This window comes from Lagopus muta, chromosome 1 (genome assembly GCF_023343835.1).
Source record: "Lagopus muta isolate bLagMut1 chromosome 1, bLagMut1 primary, whole genome shotgun sequence".
NCBI lineage: Eukaryota > Metazoa > Chordata > Aves > Galliformes > Phasianidae > Lagopus > Lagopus muta.
The window spans coordinates 58810006-58829729 of record NC_064433.1 but is presented as its reverse complement, the minus strand read 5'-3'; the positions used below and the strand labels follow the sequence as shown (position 1 = coordinate 58829729).

General features: G+C 41.5%; 2 protein-coding genes across 6 annotated transcripts in view; both read right to left on the bottom strand.

Moving 5' to 3' along the window:
• IPO8 (importin 8) overlaps window positions 1-11066 on the bottom strand; it is a 41836-nt gene extending 30770 nt beyond the window's left edge. Inside the window, exons 1-4 of one of the 3 annotated variants that reach the window (XM_048934317.1) lie at window positions 11048-11066; window positions 4562-4643; window positions 2511-2667; window positions 233-391 (exon numbers count right to left, since the gene is read on the bottom strand). In XM_048934317.1, coding sequence (XP_048790274.1) covers window positions 233-391; window positions 2511-2647 — 296 coding nt within the window. In that variant the 5' untranslated portion in view covers window positions 2648-2667; window positions 4562-4643; window positions 11048-11066. The other 2 variants (XM_048934316.1, XM_048934315.1) reach the window with 2 other exon arrangements.
• A 3691-nt stretch (window positions 11067-14757) lies between these two features.
• The window catches only part of CAPRIN2 (caprin family member 2), a 31766-nt gene continuing 26799 nt past the window's right edge, over window positions 14758-19724 (bottom strand). For all 3 annotated transcript variants that reach the window (XM_048934313.1, XM_048934314.1, XM_048934312.1), the window contains 3 exons: window positions 19234-19334; window positions 17118-17184; window positions 14758-15675 (listed from right to left, as the gene is read on the bottom strand). In XM_048934313.1, coding sequence (XP_048790270.1) covers window positions 15107-15675; window positions 17118-17184; window positions 19234-19334 — 737 coding nt within the window. In that variant the 3' untranslated portion in view covers window positions 14758-15106. The remainder of the gene's footprint in view (window positions 15676-17117; window positions 17185-19233; window positions 19335-19724) is intronic.

The following is a 19724-nucleotide window of genomic DNA, read 5'->3' as shown; positions in this document are numbered from 1 at the left end:
TAAAGTCATACAGGTTATTTACTGCTGGAATCTCTGCTTACAACTCACTGATGATATAAAGATGATGAAGCTTTCATTTATTTGCAGGAAAGAACGCATATGTCAATTATTAAATCTCATTCTCTATCAGAATTCCATGTAAAGCTGCCAGTGCTTTTATGAATGTCATTCTTGGTAATCAGATGAGAAACCAAAGTACTGCGTCCTTGTCTACTGATGGACATCAACTTACTCATAAGTCTTCACCAGCTGATACAGGCACAGAAGGCTCCCAAGCCAGCTGCCACTGTTTTGAGACTGCAAGTAGTAGCCTATCTTGTCAACAACCGCTGTCCAATGGCCAGGAAAGTCATGCTTAATGATAGCACGCAGGCACATTGTCAGCTGGGCTCTGTGGCAGGAGGGAAAGAGAAACACAGTAGCAGATAAGTAATTAAGCACGGTGTTTAATATTAAAGCACAGATCCCAAATCTTGGCTTAGTGGCTACAACGTAAATATTGCACCCTAAGCGTTAAAGCGTTACACGTTTTGATAACACTGAAAGTTATGGGAGATGGGGAAAAAAAACCAAAAAAAGTCCCAGAGGATTAACTTTAAGGAAGGAACTAATTTCAGAATAGTTCAACCACTTTTCTCTGTTCCTCCTCACTCTCCACCATCACCAGGAAATATCTGAAAACAATTGCACAAAATTAGCCAGCCTTGTATTTTGAAAATGAATGGTTATACTTCTACATACTTACAAGGTTGAAATCAGCCACGAGAACACGAATTTGTATGTTTTTAATTAAACAAAACTGATCTGCATTATAAACAAAGCCAGAGGTTCTCATCAAATTATGATTTTCCTGGGATCTTCCAGAACAGCACTTCACAACTTCTGAAGCATATGGCAGAGTGAGTGAGGTAAAATGTTGTATTGTTCCTCTCCCTCCATAAACTCTTTGAAGCCACTCTGTGGCAAGACAGAACTGTTAACTGCCTGAAGTGAGGTACTGTGACTACAGAGTTTTAGAGGCACTACATAAGAAGCTGTACATGCTCTTGGCTCTGCTAAGGAATAAAAGTCTGTAGTAAATAGTTTCTTTTATATTTATCTTTCCTTGCGGTCTAATAGATACGGAGCCAAAAACACCAAGTAATTCAATCAGAGGCTCTCAAGCCTCTCAAATTTTGAGCTTTGTACAAACTTGCCTTCCTCCTCAAGCCCTTGGAGTTTGTCCCTGTCGTTGATTTGATTTGTTCTCCTCCCTTGCTCTCATGAGCAAACAACGAAAAATACTGATATCACAACATCAGACTAGTCCCAGTAATGTTTCTTTGCCATTTCTATTCTCTGACAAATCTGAAGTTCTTAGTATTTAGAAACACCCTATTCCAGGTGAATTTTCTAGGGGTCAGTTTCAACTGTTCTTTTGGGTATAGATGGTCATTGTTATGTCAGAATATTTGGAATCCCACATTATGAAAAGATGCCTGAACTAGTTTGCAAAAAACTTCTCATATTTCCATTATTTTGTGTTCTTTAGTATAAACTCAGCCTTAGTAATTACAATGAGATGACACAGTAAGCAACATGCCCTTACTACACTATGACAGAAACAACACAAGATTCCTTACACTGTAGACATCCTTGACAAGGGGTTCTTTTGGTGGGGGTTCTAAGCATTAAAGTCAGAGGCTTCAGAAACTGAACTGCAAACAATGTCTTAGTGCAGGACCATTTATACCCTACACAACTCCTGTCAGATGTTTGTGTAATGTACTCATAAAGATCTCCAGTGACAGCAATACCACAGCATCCTAACACATTCCTCTATTTCATCATGGTTCTTAATCGAAGTGTTTTCCCTAATCCTAATTTTAATCTATAGTCCATCACTCCTCTTCCTGATACAACTACTGACAAAGAATACATCTTTGGGAACAGAGTTAATGGAGAGGAAGAGGAAAAGGCAGGAAGATGTTCGTCTGTTTTTCAAAGATGCACATCACAGCCCTTCTTATCAGCCTCACTCTAATTAACATCACAAACAATCACATATTGCAGCAAATCTGTGAATCTTAACTATTCTTCCAGTAAAGATAGAACAGCATTTTCTTATTCTTTTAACATCTTACAATCAAGAATGTCAATATACATTTAAATGCTAGGATTGCATTAAAAAAAATGGGAAAGTAACTGAGGTAAGAGTTACTAGAAAAACAAATGGATTTTGAGCTGTAATTTTTGGATGGGTAATTCTGTATCACTGTCTGCCCTGAATCAGCTGCCATTACAAGACACTTCCAACTACACCATAAGGGAATAAATCACAGTGCTCTTAGCCAAGTTAACACATTTCTGAAAAAAACAAATGCACATGAACACACTAAAATTGATCATTATTACTATATTTTCAAAAGAAGCACTGACTTTATTTCCCAATAGATTGAGGTTTTCACATCTAGACTGGTAGGTCTGAAAACCTGAGCAATAAAAACACCCCCTACAAAACAGAAGAATACCTCACTAAGTCAGGAGAGCGAATTATTCCTTCTACAATATTATCACGAATCTGCTGCCGATCGTTCTCATGAATGTTGAAAGGAAATACTGCTTCTCCAGGAGGTGGTTCACGGTCTGGCCAGTACTGCGTCACCATGTTCTTCAGGTAGATGGCAGCTACGTGTAAGAGATGTGGAAATTATAGTTCAGATTTAATTCTAAAGCATCTCTACATTGCTGTGCTCAATGTGTAGTAGAGTTGAAAAGCAGAACAAAGAACAGAAGAGACAACTGAAAACCTCTGCATGGGTTTGTAACAATTGCAAGAACTAAGAACAGTTGAGAACATTTTTACTCACATTTGAAATAACTCATCAAGCTCTGTAAGGGAAGCTTTGGAAAGCTCATGTAAACAAATCATTGTACACACAGAGAGGACACTCTGCTTGGGGAAATGCCCAGTATGAAACTGGCACATGGCCTACCTTCTATTCAGATAGAAATGTTTGTTGTGAATTCCCTAAGCTTTATCTCACTGCTAGGATTTCCCATAATCCCTCAGAATTGTTCTGTCTGTCTCATGTGAAAAACCATGCAAAATAAAGTTAATCTTCTATTGAAAATAAGCAGCATTTATGCCTCAGTATTGAAATGCCTGTAGGCATTCTTTAGAGAACATACAAAATACACTGTAAGACATTAAAGTAACATTCTTAATAAACTCTTATCCCTTTACGACTTTGGCTGATTATTGACTAGGGTTTTAAAGTACCAAAAAGACATTCTTGTGCCCAACTTTTTTTGTCATGACAAATTACCAACTATGAAAACATGCAGTTTGTAAAATATTATATAGGAAGAAGAGGATAAAATGTTCTTTGACTATTAAATGCCAGAATATTCAGAAAAAAAACAAAAACAACAACAACAAAAAAAAACAGATCCAGAAAGATCAAAGACTTGAATTGACTTTGTCCATAGGTCTTAATGTTACACAGATTCTTGGCTGTTTACAAAAACTTAGAGAAATCTGGTGACATACAGATTTAATTTAAGTGTGTTTTTCTATTTTATACCTCCATTCTCTAAATAACAAAACAAACAAACAAACAAAAAAACCAACAGAGGTTAAAAAAATGGTATTTTTTCCCAAATGAAGGATTAATTTATGAAAATGACCTTATGGAGTCCAGATTAACCAACAGACTTTACCACAGGATGGTTTAAAAATGCCATTCAAAGTTGGATTGTCTTTGAAAATATACACGCCAGCATGACAAACAGCGTATGTCAGCATGCCTCAACGCACTCAGGGGATTAATAGGATCTGTATAGGAAAAAAAAAATACAACCAACAGTGGTTCAATGGGAAATGCTGCTCCATAGGATAGAAAGAGAGCTGAGAACGAAACAGGGCTCATCAATTTCTTGAAAAAGTTGAATGTTTTGTTAATCTGTAAAAAATACTGCATAACGTTAATCAAAGTAGATTGTGAGGATTGGGAATCTGATCTTACATAAATGTACGCCTGCAGTCAGCTGCACTGCTGTACCTGATCACACACACACACACAGTAAGGCAATCTTTCTAGACATGCTCAGACTACAGATGTGTAACTTACCATAATGTGACCTTCCTTCACTTTTGTGAGCAAGCACCATACATATTGAATAAGCCTATGAGGCTACCCTTGATCTGCAAACTATGTTCTCATCTTTCAGTCAATTTCACTTTTTCAGGAAAAAGGACTCTAATAGAGGAAAATTACTCAAATGAGATCCACTTCTTATTTTTATTTCTATTTTTTTATATATATATATTTTTTGCTTGAATATCTTCAGTACAAGCAGAAATCTTTTCATATCACTTTTGCAGTAATCCAGTAGGGATCACTATAAACACAGGGATGTAAGATAAAAAGCAGCACAGATAGAGAAGTTTCTACCCTTTCCATTTCCATGTTCAGAGCAAACATGAACTTGCTTACATTCCAGCAGCTCAATATTCTGCTGAAATTACTAACAGACCATATTTTTACTGAAGGAAAATGAAACAAGGATTTCATCTTACCTGCTTGACGCACTGGAAACTCAACTTGATCTGATACTATGATTTGCAGTAGACTTGGAGCAAAATTGATGATTTTATAGGACTGAAATATATATAAAACACAGTTAGCAAATCATTGTTTAAAGAAGACTGTATTACCATAAGCTGAATAAGAAATAGAGACAGGGGATTTTGTGGAGTTCTTTGACTTTCCTGATGAAGTGTGAAAGGTTTCAGCACACGGATTTACCCAAATCAGCAGCATTCTAAATAATTACTTGTAAAAGCTGAGCGTATAGCAACACAGCAGAGGAATAAGTAATGTGACTTGGCTCTCTAACTGAGACTTGTGATAATGAATATTTAAATAATTCTGACATGTATAATGAGACTCCGTACAGATCTGTCCTTGAATTATTTAACTTAGCCTCATAAGTCAAACAAGCCACGTATTTTTCAGCAATATTTGAATGGACTAGATGTATAGTGCACCATAAGAGAAAAATAAAAACTGGGTTAAAAAAAAAAAAAAAAGGGAATTATCATTGTTAATTAAAACCAAGTGTAGACAGATAATATTTCAAACCCCACAGCTTTCCTGGGAACTTAGCGACCGCTACATCAGCCATGCAGCTGAAGAATTTCAAAGAGAAAACAATGCTCACTGAACTTCTGAGCAAAGCATGCTAGGTTTAAAAGATGTGAAAACCTGATAGCATTATACTGCTGCCATTCACCAGGGGTCCTTCGATGTGAAGAACTGTTGACTCAGCATGGTGCAGCTAGTGCTAAGCCTTGGAAACATCAGTAGTTAACAGTAGGTCAGATCTTTCATCACTTGGATGATCAAATCACTATGTGTTTGATGTTCAGAGTGACACTTCTTGGGGGCTAGATGACAGAAGCTCTCTTTGTTTCACCTTGTATTGCCAGAGTATGTCTGGCAGTCCTGTGGTTACTTCCAGAGCTGGGCTTTAAGTACACGTTTGCTACCTCCTCCCACAGACTTAGCCTCATTCAAAAGCTGTGACACAAAGGGATGTGTTCTGCAGTTCATGTCCCCGATTCCTTGATTGAACATTTCCATAATGAGGTAAAATTACACAGCTTTCATGATACTTAAGAGTAACAGCAGCAGCACAACTCTGTCTTTCAACAATTTTGCTACATCTCCTAACTTTCTGACCCTCATTACTCTCATGGTAATGACAGCACAGTTCTAACCCACTCTGAGTTCAGAGACTCATTTGATGTTTGCAAAGCAGCCCAAGATCTCAGATAAAAGCAGCAAAGGCAAACCATACTCTCCCATCCCTGGACACTTTAATTATCCATAAGCAACACTCAGGATAAAGAAAAAGCAGTACCATGCAGGCCAGGAGCCCCACATATCTATGAACGCACTGAAACACCACCTTTCAGGGCCACCTGGCTGAAGCACCCCAAGTTCCCAAACCTTTCATAACAGGCGCACTGTAGCCCCAAGACCAGCCTTGTGTCGGCTGGCAGCCACCACCCAGCAGGGCCCAGCGCTGGCCCCCTCTGAGGTAAAACAGCCCAGCCCCTCTTACACCCAATTCAAACACTGCTCACTGATGCTGCAGCAAACTCAGTCAGGAAAACCACGCGCTGCTTGCAACATTTGGAACAGAGGACTTCCAAAATGCTGCACACAGCAGTATTTCTTCTACACCAGCACATTCTCACTGGTTTGTTGTTGTGCTCACTGAGATCTTGGGACAGACCCACTCCCTCCCAGGCTCTAGAAATCATACAGGAGGCAATTGAAGACAGCAGGTGAATCCACAGGTGTTCTTTGAGCAGAGGCAGAGCAGTCAGGTGTGAGCTCAGTACAGGGAAGAGATGAGGCCATTTCCTCTTCTGCTGGGTGAGCACAGAATGCCTCAGGCAGGCCACAACAGCAAGATGCACAGTGGTGAACAGCACACCTTTCCCTGCACCTCTGCACACAAGTAGGGCATTTCCAAAAGGCCTTTTGTCCTTCCAGCTGTAAAATCAAGCTACTACATCTTCATTTGCAAAGATGAACAGGTAGAAGACATGCTCATCTTTGCATATCCATGCAATAAGCTGCTTGCAAAAATTATTTTAAGGCTTCCACACATTTGATTTGAATGCTCAGCTATCTGGTTTACTGAGTTCTAGTTTTGTTTGCGATGCATTTCAAATGCATTACTTAGAAACCCCATCAGTATTCATCACATTGGGCATACTTTTGCCATTGCTAATAGTATTTTCTCTCATTTTTATACTGGCAGTCATGTACAGGTTGTTAAAACGAACTAGAACTTCAAAAGATACTTCCTTCTTTCCTTGACTACAAGCACAGGCATCATTTTGGGAGATGAAAATGCACACATATAAGAACCCCTACCCCACCTGCCTTCCTCTGCTACCAAATTCATCCAGTGTCAAACAGACCCTGCTTCCCACAGAACTTCATGCAAGCCAACTTTGTCATCAAATCAGTCTTCACTACAAATATCCAAGATTCTTCCCTCGACTGAGGTGCTCAATGCTGTGTTCACAATGGCCCTAAGATCTCTGCACGCTATGGCAGCAACTGACATTCTCACATTTCTTTCTCTCCTCCCAGCACTGCTTCTGAGTTCCTGACAGCCAAATTCTGCAACTCCTCAATATGTAAACAAGCACTTGTATTCCTGCAATTTCATTTGTGCTGTCCTTTTGTCACAAAGAATTGTATTGCAGCAGGTTGAGCCAGTGAAGATGAAGGTTTAAGAACTGTATTGGTAATCCTATCCAAAAGGGAGTAAGTTGGAGGTGACTGTGCATGCTCACATATCCAGACAATAATATTCCACAGCATTCCAAGAACTGGTACACGAAAGCAGTATTTAACTATCAAAAAACAGAAACCACCAAAAATCCATTAGGTCCATGAGACAGACCTAGAAAGGATAATAAATACCACGGATATCATAGAAGGGCATTATGAACAAGAGGGTGTGTGTAAACTGAGCATCTTTCTCTGGTACGGAAATCAACTGTTCTAAGAAAACAACATGACTGATAAACACGATTCTGAAGCGCAGGCCAATCACAGTGTAATAGAACTGAAGAAAAACAGGGAAAAATGAAAGAAAAGGAGGGAGATGGAGAAATGTGTACACTTAAGAGAAACAACAGGGTAATGGGGAAATGACAGCAGTTACAAGATGGAGATTACTGACCTGACTGGCAATCCCTGCTCCAGTTTATCAAGAACCACATTTTAGACAACTGCCACACTTATGTACAGGTCACTGAGGGAAATGGAGTTCGTTCACGACTCAGAGGTAGCAGAGGGGAACGATCAGAAATAGCCTACAAAGAACTGAATTATCTTTGGAACTGCTGCAACAAAAATGGAATGGAGTAATAGGACAAAGTAATGGAAGTACATTAAAGCAGGAATTTCTCCTAAAAGCTTGTGGCTCGTTAGTGAGGAACAGGATAACAGGACCCTGCTTTATTATATGATATGAGATAACGTAAGTGCTGAACATGAAGAAGATAATTGTAGCTTTAGGATATATAAAACAAGGTATTAATGGCATTGAACATGAGATGTTCTGACATGCTGCAAACGCAGATGACCAGATTGCACAAGAAAGATTACTTCAAAGATAAATGCAGAGAAGAGCCGTCCTCTCTTGCTATTAAATTTCAAAAATTCAGTTTTATGATAATGCAAAGGAAATACTGCTTGAGGCCAGGAAAACAAGCTGGTGGAGATCAGCCTCTAACAATACATCAAAGTGGGTACGAAGAAGCCTATTCTAGTTAAGAAGTAACATTGGTATGGATTGATCTAAATGGACCATAAATTAGTTTAGGATGGAAACTGACATTTGTCTCTAGCTGCTGGAGGAAAAGAGTTGACAAACAGCCTTCCAATAAAGATAATAAGGGCAAGAAAAAGAAATAGTAACTTTAAATGGAGTATTGATTCCATTTCCGAAAGCAATTAGATGATAATCCAGAAGGCAGAAAGCAACAACACTGATTTTTCTCCCTCTTTACTCAGATGCAAGAACTTAAAAAACAGAAAGAAATATTTTCAGACATCTTGCGACTCCTTACAGATTCACAAGTTTTCATCAACTTTAACTCCATCCCACATATTGTACACGGCAAGCAGATGATGGAGTAGGGCCACTGTGAGGTTGTTGCTAAAGGACTCTGTGTCAGTACAAGCACCAAGTGCATACAAAGAGGAATAATATTGCTGGAGTTGTTCTAGGTCTGTACAAAGCACCAGTCATGCCTGGATTCAAGCTGGAAAGCACTGCATGCTACAGACAGGACAACACAGGGGATGTTTCACCCCAGTATCCTCTAGTGCTTATCAGGAGCAGCAACACTACAGCTGTTGCACAGAAGTGAAGGTGACCCCCATTCTCTTAGAACAAGCACTGTATTACCACTCCAATCGTTCCATGATGGAGCATTTCTGGTTCTGCTGCTCGACTGGTTTCTTTGGTAGAGCAAGATAAAAGCTGGAGCAGCATCTGGATGCCAGCTCATGCAGCTCACAGCACCATGTCAACGCTGACATTACATGTGTGGAAGTCTGACATGTAGCTTTGAAGTCTTGCTTCAAAAGCACTGAAAGGCTTCAAGATGTCAAAGGCCTGTGTTAGCAAATTATTCAAGAACACTTTTGTTTCAAAGGTTTGTAACAGACCCAGTGCTGCATCAGTGTGTTCTATCACTCACATACATCATGCTTTGTTTAATGATGGGAAGCCTGCACAGCAATAGGCACATCTTCACTTCCAGGTTACTTCTTTACAACAGAAGAGAGAAATCTGTCAGCATGGCATTGCCACCATCCTGCTCTGCTCTGCACTATGTGCCTTACCTCGGGCACTGGGTGTGATTTGGGGCATGGCAGCACAGAAAGAACATAAAATTATGAGTGTCCACAGGGAGGCTATGAAGGTGGGTAAGAGTCTGGAGGGCAAGGTGTGTGAGGAGCAGCTGAGAGCCCTGGGTTTGCTCAGCATAGAGCAGAGGAGCTGAGGGGAGGCCTGATGGCGGCTGCAGCTCCTCACAGGGAGCGGAGGGGCAGCGCTGAGCTCTGCTCTGTGTGACAGCGACAGGGCTGAGGGAACGGCATGGAGCTGTCAGGGGAGGGCAGCTGGGGGTCAGGACAGGGTCTGCAGCACAGGGTGGTGGGTATGGAACGGGCTGCCCAGGGCAGCGGGCACGGCTCCGAGTGCTGGAGGTCAAGGGGTATTTGGACACCACTCCCAGGCAAAGGGTTTGGTTTTGAGTGGTGTTGTGTGGAGCCAGAGGTTGGGCTCAGTTGTCCTTGTGGGTCCCTTCCAACTCAGGATATTCTGTGATTTTGTTTCAAATAAAATTCTGTACTTCAACCTGTTCTTGACAAATGCACTTACAATCTTGAAACTGGAACCTAGGAATTTTGTGATGATTGCATTACCCACCATTTGAAATGAAAAGTTAAAGGCCACAATCTCAGAACTCATTCTAACTTTCCCTGAGCTCTGCAGCACTGACAGCAGTGGCAGTGCAGGCATTGTTGAAGTAACCATGCCAAACGAACAGGAGAGAAGTTCCGCACGTTATCCATCTCTCCAGAAACATTCTCAGTGCCCTGCACTTAATCCATCCGTTTGCTGTGAGCCCTCGCCGGCAGGGATTAGCTGTACTCGGCTCGAAAGGAGCTTTCCGCTGCCCAAATAGCGAACCGAGCCGGAAGGGCAGCCTCGAGGATACAGCAGCAACCTGACAACCCGCCCTCACGGCGTGGCATCTACCGTACGGCCGCGATCCAGGGCTCTTTAATAGGCCGGATCGGGCGTTGTACCGCAGCACTCGGCTCGCAGCACCGCTGACGCCCGAGCGAAGAGCCGCGGCCAGCCCTCCGACGCCACGCACGGCGCCGTCGCACCGAACGCGGGACGTTGCCATAACTAACCAAAGTTTAATTTAGCGCCGCTGAGCGGGGCTAAGTAGGTCCGTCAGGGCGAGGGACGCGGGCGGGAAGCTGGCAGGGCCCCCGCTCGCAGTCCGGCAGCCGCGGCCCCAACCACCGCCCCGCACCGCTCCCGCCCGCGCCCCGCCGCCCCCCGCCCGCGCGGCGCAGGGGAGGGCCGGAGTGCGAAGGAGGGGGCGCCTCGACCCCCCGCCCCTGCCGGCCGGGCCGGTCGACCCCGTGCGGTGCGGCCGGGCGGGGCGGGCCTACCGCTGGCCGCCCGCCGGCCGCGTCCGCCCCCCTCACCTGATTGAGCTCATTCTCGGCTGCGATGCGCAGCTTGGGGTCGATAGTGCCCTTCAGCGCCTGGATGATCCTGTTGGGGTCCATCTCGGCACGGTGTGGACCCCCGACCGGCAGGCCGCGCTCCGCCGGGGGTAGGAGGAAGGAGCGGATCCGCCGCCGCCGCCGCCGCCCCCCCGCGCCGCGACCGCGAGCTCGTGTCCCCCACCCCCCGGTCCCTCTCCAGAGCCATTCACCGGTTTGCGACAGCTGGGTATCGGGAAGCGGGCGCCGCTTTACGGCCGCGGCGCCTCCTTCTGGCTCGGCGCGGAGGCCGCCATGCTGTACGGACGGCAACCGGCTGTGGAGGCGGCCATGTTGCGGTACGGCCAGCAGCGCGCCCGGCCCGCAGCCGCGTCCCCTCAGGTCGGGTTGCTGCCTGGGGAGCTTCACGTGGCTCTCTTTTGCCTAATAGTTCCAGCATTTCGCTGAGCTACCAAAAGGAACTGTGGAAATTCACTCGGTCTGGACTAAAATCTAATGTCCGTGCCTCATCTGTCTCGAATAGTATAGTTTAGGAAACTGCAAAAGATAAGCAGGTGGAATTTAGGTGGTATCAGATTTGCGTAAGAAAGACAAGAATAGGAAGTTAGCAGAAGAACCACCATCTCCATTTGTATGCTTTAATGAGACCTTATCATCATCCTCACGTATTTAAAGCACGTTACTTCATGCAGTTATGCAAGCAACTCTCCGAACGACTATGGAGAAAGAAAATCAGGATTAGAAAGCTTTTACACAAAGTGCGTACCACACCCAGTGAAAGCTATGCCTCCTATTTTACTCTGATGGCCTGCAGCCTCAGAGCCAGCCATCAGTGGTATGGCAGCAGAGGCTGAACCTTCCCACCAGTGTTCCATGACATTTGTTGATGTGTGACAGCAGCAGAGTCAGCTGCCGAGACGGCAGACTGACAAAATGGTGCGTGACATGGAAGAGCATATGAAGCAAATGGACGTTCACCAGATTCCTTCATGGGGAAGGAAAAACAGCATCCACTCAAATGTTTCTGGAGACCCAGCAGTGGATGTGAGCACAGGGAGTGGTGCGTTCCACCAATGGAAACAGCAATGCGGAAGACGAGCCATGTTGCAGATGGCCGTGCACAGCACCACACCACAAAATTAGAGCTGATTTAGACACCAGCTCAGCTAATGGTACGCTGAAGTACTGTGCTCTGCAGTTGAGAATTTGCTGTATCAATGAGCATTGTTGTGATCTTTGTATCAGTTGTAATTTCTGCTCTCAGATTAAGGTGAATATCTTCAGCACAGAGACACTCAGGTGAAATAAAACCATGTCAGTTTGTAAATAATGTAATGAAGTCTTCTGAAGTACTGAGAACTTCTCAAAACAAGCAGCCTGGAAAAATAAATGAAGCTTGAGGTACACATCTCTTAATGCTGCTGCATCATGTGGAACTAGATGAAGATGTGTTACTTACTAGGTCTTCAAAGACTGGAGTAACAGCTTTCTCTCAGTGGCTTTGGAATTTAACAGCTGTTAGCCTAGAAGACAGTATTGGTTTGCTTGGTCCTTTGCAGCTTTGGTGGGTTGTTGGTTTTTGGTTTTGTTTACTATAGTCTTCTAGCACTTAAGTTCATTACTAGCCCTGTAAGTGACATCTTGTCTAAACTGAGCTCTATGACAATACCATTCAATTGTAGAGTTTTATTCACTGCTCTGACCAGGAACAGTGAAAAACGGAGTTAGTACAGAAAAATCTCCTACAAGAAACTATAAGATAAAAATTTTCAAATTATCATACGGGAAGAGAACTTGAACAAAGTTCCTTCAACAGAAGAAGAAATAGACATTTAAAGCAATTAGTACTGTAGATATTATTGCAGTTTGAGCTGATAAAGCTTCCAAAACTATGAGGTGTTGTATAGCCGTTCATTGTGTCTTACATTTACTATCAAGCCACAGTGTAATCAATAGATTTCATGTTTTAGCACTTCTCGTTATGACTCTGTACACTTTTAGTTACAAACTTAAAACTTCTATGTGTACAAATAGACAACCAGCTTTGAAGCTGAGATGTTTACTTCAGATCTTAAACATATGCAAGAGACAGGTAAAAGCTTTGCTCAGTCTGCTGGTAAGGTTAGAGTCAAACAAGTGATCACCTTAATCAACCAGTTGTCCGGACCAATTCAGCTGGAGTATTAGAAAACAGCATACACTGTATATAGTCACAGTGACTATGTCTGAGGTTGCCAAAGGCAAAGCTTTTAAGTATTGGGATCGTGTTCTTAAAAAAAGTGAGAAATCCATAGTGTAAGTACATACAGTAAAGCCCAGTATGACAAGCTATGTGCCAAATAAAGACCTGGTCCTAAGGCAACTGTAATGCAAGGGATACCCTTCTGTGTGCACAGTAGGGTTAATTTCCTAATCCCCTAGTAAGATAGCATGAAAAACAAGGCACTCAACAGTGCTCAAGATGTCTAAAAATTCAGAGCTGCAAGATTTATTACAAAAGCAGTGAAGTCTGAGTTTGGCTGCAGTTGCCTACTGCTGCAAACAGAAATTTATCCTAGCACTTCAATTTATCAGCTAAATTCTCATAATTATAGGAAGGAGAATTAACAAAGGCAAGGGTTAAAGAAACTAAATATCTTACATGCTCTTGCCTCTGTTCCTTCACTGATCACATTCAATAAAGCCAGAGCATGTACACTTAAAAATATAAAATACATTTACTACTTAATAGGTATGGGTTGACATTTGTCATACCCAGGTTCCTGAAGCTTTACCCCAAACTTTTTAGAACTTACCACAGAAGTTAAATCAAGACTATTATTACCATGTAAGTAGATGTATGAAAAAAAATCTAGACTTAGAGTAAAATCAAGGTCTTCATGACAGTAACTTTGTGGAGTCATGCCAGATGACTCATTTTGGAATCCATGGGGCAGCAGAAGGAAAGACATTTTGAAGCCAGTTACTAAGAAACAGCAGTGTTATACCAGGTCTGACTTCTACTCCATTATCAGTTTTTACTTGTAAATGAAGCTGTGAAGCTTTTAGAACACTTTGGATTCATCCTTAGATGTACCAGTCTCTTCCACTATCTCTCTCACTGGAATACTAATTACACCTACTGCTGGGAGTACAGAAGCTCCTAAAAGTAGAAAGAAAATTGTAGATTTTTAGCTCTTACAAGTTCAGACTTTCATTTGAAACATAAAAAATGCTTTCTAGTATTTGACATGAAGCTTGGATAAGAACTTCCATTGCTTTCCAGTTTCCAGGCCACGAGATTGCTGGAGACTTCATACACCTCCTTTAGCTGTAAGAAATGTTTAATAAATGCCTCCTAGCACTTGTATACAGGTTTGATTTAGGATGCAAAGAGCAGGCTTCAACTACAAACACCAGCTTTCTCAGCAGTGTTCTGAAAGGAAGAAAAGCAGCTTAATGTAAGTTAAACTCATGTGAGGGGGAAGTTGTGCAGGTTTGGACTTCATAAGGGTCACCTGTAGCTTAGGATATATCACATCTGAATGAACGCAGCATAAGTGTGAGCAAGTCCTTCAGCAACTGTTTTGAGGTTTAAGAATTTCAGCTAGCTGCTACTTCAGCAAAGCAGTTGTGTAACAAAACTGCATGCTGACAGAACATGCATTTTAAGTAGTCCAAGTAAACCATGTAGAGTTTCATTTCAATTTTAACAGAAAGGTCAAGAAATCAGAAGTAGCTATGCAACTAAATCTTGAATTCACATCAATCAAGGAAGCAACGAAGAACCAAATAACCAAGTAATCCCATTTAAACTAATTTACCCCCTGAATTACTGAAACCCAAAGACAAGTTCTATATGGAGTGTGAACATGTATGTACAGTTCACAAGGAATAACTATCCTGATATTTTAAAGATAAAGACCACTAGCAAGATTAATACTAAAATGCATATTAACTTGTTTTATTGAGGCACAACAAGGCATTGTGAATAGCCCATACTTGAGGCAATCAATAGTGTAGTAAGCTGGACATTAATACAGTTTAGGGTAAGTGCAAACAATATACATTCACAGCTTTACTAGCAAGGCTACATCACAACTGATAAAGTGCCAAATTAGTGCTGATTCAGTACCCCAACTCCATGATTTCACCTTGCACAACAGGACCATCATTTCCCCCAGTAATGGAACCACATCTTCTATAAAGTCAGTAGTAAGTGCAAAGCTAGTCCCATCCCCCCCTCCACCAAGGTGTTTGGAGCAGCTTTTTTGTAAACATTGCACTGTATTTTAGTCCTGATAAAGGAGGTATCCCGAAAAAGTAGAGTATTTCCAGCTACTTCCATAAATGGCTCCCCGATGCAGACGCAACCAGATCTGATCTCCCTGGAACAGCTGCAGGACTGCATGGTTACTGGCTGTTTCATGATCAGGAGCCCCATCATTTGCATATGCTGACACTAGGACCTCTTCATTCTTCATGAGGTTCACATACAGGGGAACATTTACAGCCAGCTTCAGCATGTGGAAGATAAAGACATAAGTACCATTCACTGGGCAATTGAATCTACCAAGCTGGATGTCAAATGTTTCTCCAAGGTTGTTCAGCAATAGATCAAACACAATTGGCTGGTCTAGAGTTCCAGGGGCCAGGTTTGATGTTCTAGCTGCAGAGAAGGCAACTCTCATCTGCTGTGGGAGGGGGTAGACGTGCACTGGTAGTATAGTGGCAGCTTGGCTTGTCACTGGCATATCAACAGGTGTGATGCTGCGAGAGTCTCCCTGCCCAGAGTCTCCACTGTTAAAGGTTTCATTGTCTCGTTCTGGACTGCTCACCTGAGAAGAATCACTCCACCCTGCTGTTAAAGATCATTAGCAATGATAAATAAGTATTATAACAGAAGGGTACCTTAAACCTGCAAGCATGTTCTTAAGCAGAAAATCCGTTTTGTAACACATTTGCCTCAGCTGTAAGAATTTGTCAAAGGGCCCCAGTGAGAACAGAACTTTGAAGTTGTTTCACATTCCTCACACTTGCATTCAGCAAGAAGGACCATAATTTAGCTATGAACAATGACTTCTCACACTTTTAAGTAGGAGAGGCAGTGGCTTGCAATAACTTTTTAGCTGTAGCATTTGCACAGCTAAAAATTACCATACCTCATCATAAAACAGTATGTGCTGACTGAGTGGAAATACAAAGCAAGTTCTGGAAGAACTCTGCAGAATCACTAAAAGACATGTAATTATTCAGACACCTTGAAGGCCTGAAGCTGCACCTAACGCTACCTCAATACTGTTCTTCTGGAGAGGTATTCTTGACATGTCAAGCCATATCTACTTGTCATGTTAAAATATTACAAAAACTAGGATTGCTTTTCAGCTTTCTGCATCCTACTGACCAAAATAATGCTTATCTGTTCAAACATCTGAGTTAACAGTACCTAGTTTCAGTCTGGAATGAAAGAATTGATAGAACAAATTTAGAACAGCTGCTATCAAGTTAAGCCATTGTTGCTTCTGGAGGAAATGAATACCTTCACATATCTGATAACAGTAAGGTAAGCAACTTCACTTAATACTAACAGGTAAATCTGTCAACTTCCCTCATCACCATCACATTTTGATTTTTCCCCAAATCAGAATTTTGAGTCCCTCCTCAGGCTGAGACAAAATACTTTATCCTGAAACAGTTGCTATTGTATGAAAGATTTCCCCTTTTTCTTCTAAGCAGTAATTTACAGTGAAGATTCTACTCACTTTTTACCTATAACAATAAATCCAGAAGGAAAGTTCTATATACGAGATGAAATCATCTCACAGCTCTTCAAAATGCGTTCTATACAACACAAGCTTTGTATATCCAAGCATGAATTTCTTCACCAGTTCCATGCTGGAGTACAAAGTCGAAAGCTGTACTTACAAAACAACTATTTTCTGTAGAAAAGCACTCTTACAAAGTTTCTGGGATCTGACAGCTCAAAGAAGAGACACCACACAACTAAGAGAAGATGCCAGATGTAACAGCAGTACCATTCTGCATGTATTTTAGTCAATTTTATGAATGAAGTTCAAAAAGGTATCACCATATCAGAACTCTGACATAGGAAAATTGAGAATGGTAGAACTAAGCCTGTTGCTACGCAATGTTGACTGCTTAAGAGTAGCACTCTTCCATTTAACTTGGCTAATTTATACCAAGCTGTATCTGTCTGCTAGCAGTGACAGTACACTCACTGTTTACACTAACATTCCACTTCAGCAAGCAGATACATCCCTGGGAATCTGATATTGGCCTTACCTCTTGAATTTGCTCGTGGACCACTAGTTATCCCACCTCGTTTATAGCACTGCTGGTAATTAACATCCTAAAGAAAACAGAAGATAATGATGACCAAATCTGAAAACAAATGGAGCTATGAAATAACTGCACAACATACAAGTAATTCAGGCTCTGAACTGTACATTTTGATTCTGAACTCCATCACTGTCAATTAACAACCTTATTTATAGAAAATTTACTTACGTATTTACTTAAGTTAAAAAGCTTTGTTGTACTTCACCTTAAGTCTCAAGCCTATTCTAGGTCAGTATAGAAGAAATTTCATTCCAAAGCTGAATACACAACTTTCCCCACCTCTAAACAGGATTTTTTTTTTTTTAAAGAAAAAACACTGCAGACACAACCTGGAAGTTCACAGCTTAACCTGAAGTGTTTAATTCAGTTGCCTTCATCATAATTTGAACCACCAAGGATTAAGCTTACTTTAACACTCCACAGGAAACTGACTCAGTAAGAGCACACATTTGCATAGACTTGGACATGTTTATTAGAGAAGTGAGCTTCATGCAGACAGTGAATGTTGTATATGATGTAAATGATGTAAGCCCCCTCCCAACAGGCAACAATTAATTTTCCACCTAGGGATCAGCATAATCTGGTCAGATACATTTCACATTTTACTGAGATAGTATATATAACAAAAGATGTCTCTCCAAGTTCAAGTACTTCTGCAGAAAGATAAGAGCACTCAAAGGCTGATAGAAACAGGCATGGCAAAACTTGTTTAAATGAGACGACCTGAGACATAATGAAGACCTTATGCAGACATGCATTCATTCAATGAACTTCCCCTTCAAAACTAATCAGGTGTCTTCAAAAGACAGCCTACTGACTTCTAGAAGGCAGTTGTTCCTTTAGCCACCCCAACAGTAGTAACCTAGATGTCTTGTAACACCAAGAAAAGACTTCTGCAGTATGATGCTGAGTGTCAAATTAAGACCTTAAGCACCTCTTCCCACTTCTGAAAGTCAGTAGTACAACAAACCAATAGTTTAGATATTAATAGATTTGCATCCTTCTACTTCTCCCCCCTTATTTTTACAGTTCAGCAGCTTCAGTTCCGAAGTAATGAACAGGAAGCATGGCACAGCAGGAAACTGAGAACTGCAGAACTCTCTACAAAACACTCACAGCAGTTACAACATACCACACCTCCTCAAATCCAGGCATTTTCCTCCTTGCCTCCCACCCTTAGAGAAAGCTTAAGGATCACTTGTCTCTAAAGCATGCTAGCATACCTGAAACATGCTTCATTGGAAACATGTTTCAAGAGCAGAAATTTACCCCTTAAGACCATCTACTCACCTTGAACAAGTCAAAAACTACTGATAAAGAAATACTTAAACCTACTGGAGATACTTGACGAGTTTCATCCTTTACACTTTTCTGAATAGTGAAGCTTCCTTTTTTCCTGCATCACCTGGAGCTTAACAACAGAATATCCTCAAACTAACCGATCTCCCCTAATCCACCTATGTTCTACCACTACTACAGAACATGAAGTCTGTCAGGCTTGGTTATGATTTACTGCATGCCTTCAAGTGCATCAACATTTGAGATACCAGCCCTCATTCAAATCAAAGTATCCAAGTGTCAAGATCACAATGGCTGGTTCCTACCAGGATTTCCTGCTACCCCAGAAATACATTCAAGAACAAGGACATCTAGTCCCCAGTCACAATCCAAATGTGTTTTTAATGAACTGTTCTAGCCACAAGCAAATGTGAAGTTTGCTTAGCCTCATTTTATGTCAAGCTATTCAAGAAATCATACACATTACAGAGGTACTGAGTACTAATTTGAAAATCATGCAAGATGGGCTTTCTGACATTTCTTACTCACTATCTGATTGCATTTCAGAGACCCAATTCTGACTACAATCCACCAGCCCCAAATATGAGCTTTCTTCTTATTTCAACTGCTTTTTATTGTCCCAAAAGAGTTTGTCTAGAAAACAAAACTGACCTCTAGCTTGTAAGGAATTGTTTACCTATTAGGACACTGAAAAGTTACAATATTAGAAGACTGCTTTGTAGTTCTCAAGAAGGCTAATGAAAACAAACTCAATACTTACTCTCTGAGAATACGGCATTCCAGCATAATCTCTAGCAGGGAACTGCAGCTGGCCATAGGTGCCATTAGTTATTGAAGGTGACCCTCTGTAAGCATCAAAACCTGCTCAAAGAGTGATTACTCATTATTAGCCATTTAGTTTTCTGGACTCGCATTGTAAACAACTAGAACTCCCTTTAAGCAATTAGCACATGTATCAAATCATGCAGTTACACCTCCATTCCTTGTTTCAGAAATCAGAGCATCATGACTCTAAACATGAGCACACTCATTTTGCTGTTAGAAATGCACAGCTATGACATTTTACTACAATTATATTTAGCCTCTTTAGCTATCAGACTAAACAACAAAGAGGACCTTAAACAACAAAGGGGACCTGCAAGCAATTTAGCACTACACACTTCCAAATAAACCTTCACTGCTGGCAAGTTCAGACTACTATTTTTACTTTTTTTTTAAACAAGCTCCTACAAGTTGGGAAGAAGTCTCAGT